The sequence below is a fragment of the Puntigrus tetrazona genome, unplaced genomic scaffold (genome assembly GCF_018831695.1).
Source record: "Puntigrus tetrazona isolate hp1 unplaced genomic scaffold, ASM1883169v1 S000001111, whole genome shotgun sequence".
Lineage (NCBI taxonomy): Eukaryota > Metazoa > Chordata > Actinopteri > Cypriniformes > Cyprinidae > Puntigrus > Puntigrus tetrazona.
Window position 1 is genome coordinate 1,037,501 of NW_025048699.1, and position 2,500 is coordinate 1,040,000.

General features: G+C 46.0%; 1 protein-coding gene across 1 annotated transcript in view; it reads left to right on the plus strand.

The window, feature by feature from the left end:
- Positions 1–1,325: 1,325 nt before the first annotated feature.
- The window catches only part of jmy (junction mediating and regulatory protein, p53 cofactor), a 16,487-nt gene continuing 15,312 nt past the window's right edge, over positions 1,326–2,500 (plus strand). The window contains 1 exon segment of the mRNA XM_043234322.1: positions 1,326–2,273. Within this exon segment, the coding sequence (XP_043090257.1) occupies positions 1,731–2,273 (543 nt within the window). The 5' untranslated portion in view covers positions 1,326–1,730.

Genomic DNA, 2,500 nt, shown 5'->3' on the forward strand with positions numbered 1-2,500 from the left:
ATTATTTCTTGCTATATAAAAATTGAGGGACCATTACATTTCATAATTGTGCAAACATTATGGGAATGCTGCTTGTTAAAGTAGTAACATTTAAAAAAGAAAAAAAACATGAGATGAAGATTCATTTGTCTTCTAAACACAAATCTGATCTTCTTTCCCTGAATATATTTTAAGCATATTTTAAGTACCCATGATTTTGTCATAAATATGTAATAACAAAGCATCACGTGTACTTATTTTATTGGTTTATTTTGATTCATTTTAAAGTGATTTGGATCAATTTCTATTTTTTTTAATGAATTAATTATTAGCTTTTCCTTTGTTCCTTCACAAATGCAATTTGGAAAAACTTAATGTTTAATGCATTGTTTGCTCATAACAACAAAATGAATACATTTTATTACTGTTTTTTTATCAATATGGTACAAGATTATCCTATTTAAATAAATATCAAGATAGTAATCTTAAATGATCTACATTGTGTGATGTAATGGATTATTTTACAAAACACGTTTATAGTCACGTAGTGAAGTTAATAACGCTGTAATAACTATCTATCGACTTCCACTGAAAAAGAAATGCAGAAAAACGGAGAAATAAAAACTCAAAACCTGACCGGGAATATTATTCATTATTCATGAGGGTGAAGGGTCACGTGCGCATTTAGGCCACGCCCACACGTTTGACTCGTAACAAAACAAGAACAATGTCTAAAAGTCTGAACAGTGCATACGTCACACTTCAATCAAACATTAAACGAACAACACGACAGTCTTAGAGATAAGTAATATGTAAACAAACGGCCCGTCTTTTAGGGGTGTTACAGCGCCCCCTAGCTCCGGTGTAGCGCCATCACCGACTCAAACACGACCCTAGACAAACACACCTAGATGCCTCCGTAGAAACTGTTTCTATGGGCCGCTAAACGTAAGCCGTCCGCCATGATGGTCAACTTTACATCATTCACAACAGTGATTAAAGATTGTTCAAAGATGCCACAGCCCTGATAACCCAGAGTACATTTATATTATATTTAATCATTAAGCACACGCCGTTATCTAGACACTTACACTTCATGACAATAAAGCGATGCAAAACAAAGAGCAAGCATTTGCAAGCGCTAAGACGAGTCTTTGTTAGCCTAACACAGTACACGTAGCAAGGTGTTTTATATTTGTGTGTGTGTGAGAGAGAGAGATAGACTGCGCGGCTCAAAATTATATTTGTCTTTAATGCCAAAAATCATTAGGATATCCATAATTCTTAGCGTACATGTATTAAAACTAATCTGCATCTCTAAGACCTCCATTTGGCCATTTTGTCAGATTTCAGGTTCCTCTCCGAACAAACCAGACATCAAACGAAAGGTTGTTTGTTTCAGGCGACGCGCGTGGAAGGGGCATCTACACGTATCTGTGGCCTCGACGACCACCGTGCGTCCCCTACGGCGTCATCACGCAGCGAGCGTGTCCCACGTGCAGATGTTTACGTCCTCCTCTGCGTGACGTCAGCGCCCAGCGAGTCGTCGTCGGATGAGAAACATCGGCGATGTTCGAGATGCGGATCAGCGCGCAAAACGCCTCGCGGGGGACGCGACGAACGCGTGTGTGAACGCGCAGCGATGCGCGCGCGCGTCGGGACACAGAAGCAGACGGGAAATCGGTGTTATTAACGGTGTTCGCGCGCGTCCGTTAGCCTGGCCTTTCTTCCGCTGAGCAGTCTCCGGATCCATGATGGAGGACGCGCTGGAGTGCGGCTGGGTGTCGGTGCGTCCCAACGCCTTCGAGGAGAAAGACAAGCACAAGTTCGTCTTCATCGTCGCCTGGAACGAGATCGAGGGCAAACTCGCCGTCACGTGCCACGACCGGACCGCGCAGCGACGCGGCGGGAGCGCGGAGCCGGAGCTCGGTGACGCGCCGCCGGACTCCAGCTGGGCAGGCCTGTTCTCGTTCCAGGAGCTGCGCGCCGCTCACCTGCAGCTGTGCGCCGTCAACTCGGACCTGGAGCCGTGCCTGCCCGCTTTCCCCGAGGAGCAGACGGTGTGGTCGGTGCTGTTCGGCGCCCCCGAGCTGAGCGCGCGCCACGCGGACGCGCTCTGCTTCCAGCTGCAGGTGTACCTGGGGCACGCGCTCGACACCTGCGGCTGGAGGATCCTGTCCCAGGTGCTGTTCCCCGACAGCGACGACTCCGAGGAGTACTACGAGAGTCTGAGCGAACTCCGGCAGAAGGGTTACGAGGACGCGCTTCAGAGAGCCAAGACGCACCTGCAACAGGTGAGAGAAAACTCACGAGAGCGGTGTGTTATACGCGGAGCACAAAGCCAGTCCGGTGTATGCATCGTCTGAAAGATATTGATATTAATGTTCTGTTGATGTTTGCTTTCATATGATAGGATTGTATCCAAAAATCTTGATACCGAGGGCGCAAAAAAAAATCTCTCCTTTAAAGTTGACCAAATTAAGTTCTTAGCAATGTATGTTACTAATAAAAAAAAGGTAGG